This window comes from Nannospalax galili, unplaced genomic scaffold (assembly GCF_000622305.1).
Source record: "Nannospalax galili isolate Female #2095 unplaced genomic scaffold, S.galili_v1.0 scaffold3041, whole genome shotgun sequence".
Classification (NCBI taxonomy): domain Eukaryota; kingdom Metazoa; phylum Chordata; class Mammalia; order Rodentia; family Spalacidae; genus Nannospalax; species Nannospalax galili.
Genome location: NW_008345233.1, coordinates 69,546 through 71,079, shown reverse-complemented (window position 1 = coordinate 71,079; position 1,534 = coordinate 69,546). Strand labels below are relative to the sequence as shown.

General features: G+C 45.8%; 1 protein-coding gene across 1 annotated transcript in view; it reads right to left on the bottom strand.

Moving 5' to 3' along the window:
• LOC103740755 (60S ribosomal protein L7a-like) overlaps positions 1–1,041 on the bottom strand; it is an 18,756-nt gene extending 17,715 nt beyond the window's left edge. Inside the window, 1 exon segment of the mRNA XM_029567519.1 lies at positions 772–1,041. Coding sequence (XP_029423379.1) covers positions 772–1,041 — 270 coding nt within the window.
• Between the last annotated feature and the right edge of the window lie 493 nt (positions 1,042–1,534).

The following is a 1,534-nucleotide window of genomic DNA, read 5'->3' as shown; positions in this document are numbered from 1 at the left end:
ACAGATTCTCAGCCTCTCCAGTGTGGTGCAGCCATTGTTGGACTACTCGGACTCTATCCTGTGAGCTAAGCTGATAAATTTTTATACATATTCATTCTACTGGTTCTGTTTCTTTGGAGAACCCTGACTAATACAACCACCAAGATAGGGACCTGAAGTCAGGTCTGGTGGCACATGCCTGTGATTCCAGGACTCAGGAGGCTGAGGCTGGGGAAGCTCCAGGCCAGTCTGGTCCACATAGTGAGTCCAGGCCAGCCAGAGCAACAGAAGAAGAAAATGATAATTAAACTAGGTATGCTAGCACATGTCTATAATCCCTGGCCTTGGAAGGCAAAGTAAGAGGATTAAAAGAGTTCAAGGCTATCCTCAGCTGCATAGTGAGCTTGAGGCTAGCCTGGTCTGTAGAATGAGACCTTGTCTTAGTAAAACAAATCGATGAGAAGACAAACCAGTGTTTGGCAGATAGTAGCTAGCTAGCTAGATGAATGATGGATAGATCATAATGGATTATAGATATTGATTGATATAGATTGATATATAGATGATAGATAAGCTTTAAACCCAGCATTTGGGAGGCAGAGGCAGGAGGATCTCTGTGAGATCGAAGCCAGTCAGATCTACATAGTGAGTTCAGGCCAGCTGGGGCTATAGGGAGAGAGATTGATTAATTGATAGATAGATGATAGATACATGCCTTATTAAGAGGAACACAGTGATAGCTACTATCACACAAGAGAGGTTCATCAGATTTCAGTCTTTACTGTTCAAGACCTGAATCATAACCACCTTGGCCTGATTCCTTCTTTCTGTGTAGAATTCTAATAACCGGTTGGGCTCAATCATTTCACAGGGGTTGGTCCTCTCCTGCTGATCCCTCTGCTGCTCAGGGCACTTCAGTCTGAGCCTGGGCAAAGCCCTAGGGATGTGTACCTTACTGCTGGATTTTAGCTTTCCATGATGCTGCCCTGGGGGTCCTTTCTCCTCCAGTTCTGTGTCACAGTCAGGGGGAGATACTCTGGCTTTTGAAGATATTGACAGCATCTGAGTCCAGTCGTCGTTTCTTCAGCTGCCTCAAGTGGGATTTGGATTTTATATGTGTTGTCCATTTCTCTTTTTTTTATTGTACATTTATTCATTTGTGTCTCTCTGTCTCTCTCTCTGTCTCTGTCTCTCTCTCTCTCTGCGTGTCTGTGTGTGTGTGTGTGTGTGTGTGTGTGTGTGTGTGGCTTTCTACTCCTGATTTGGGGGCTCAAACCCAGGGATTCTTCCATCCATGCTCCCACAGAGCTACACCCCAAACCCAGCAATTTGCTCTTTAGTTAGAAGACTTGGTTTTGGGTCGGGTATGGTGGTGCACAGCTTTAATCCCAGCACTTGGGAGGCAGAGGCAGGCAGATCTCTAGTGAGTTCAAGCCTAGCCTGGTCTACCTAGCAAGTCCCAGGCCAGCTGGGGCTACAGGAAGACCCTGTCTCAAAAGACTTGGTTATTAACAGTGTTCTTCCTGTGTTTTCTCTTCTCCTAGAGCATTAGCTG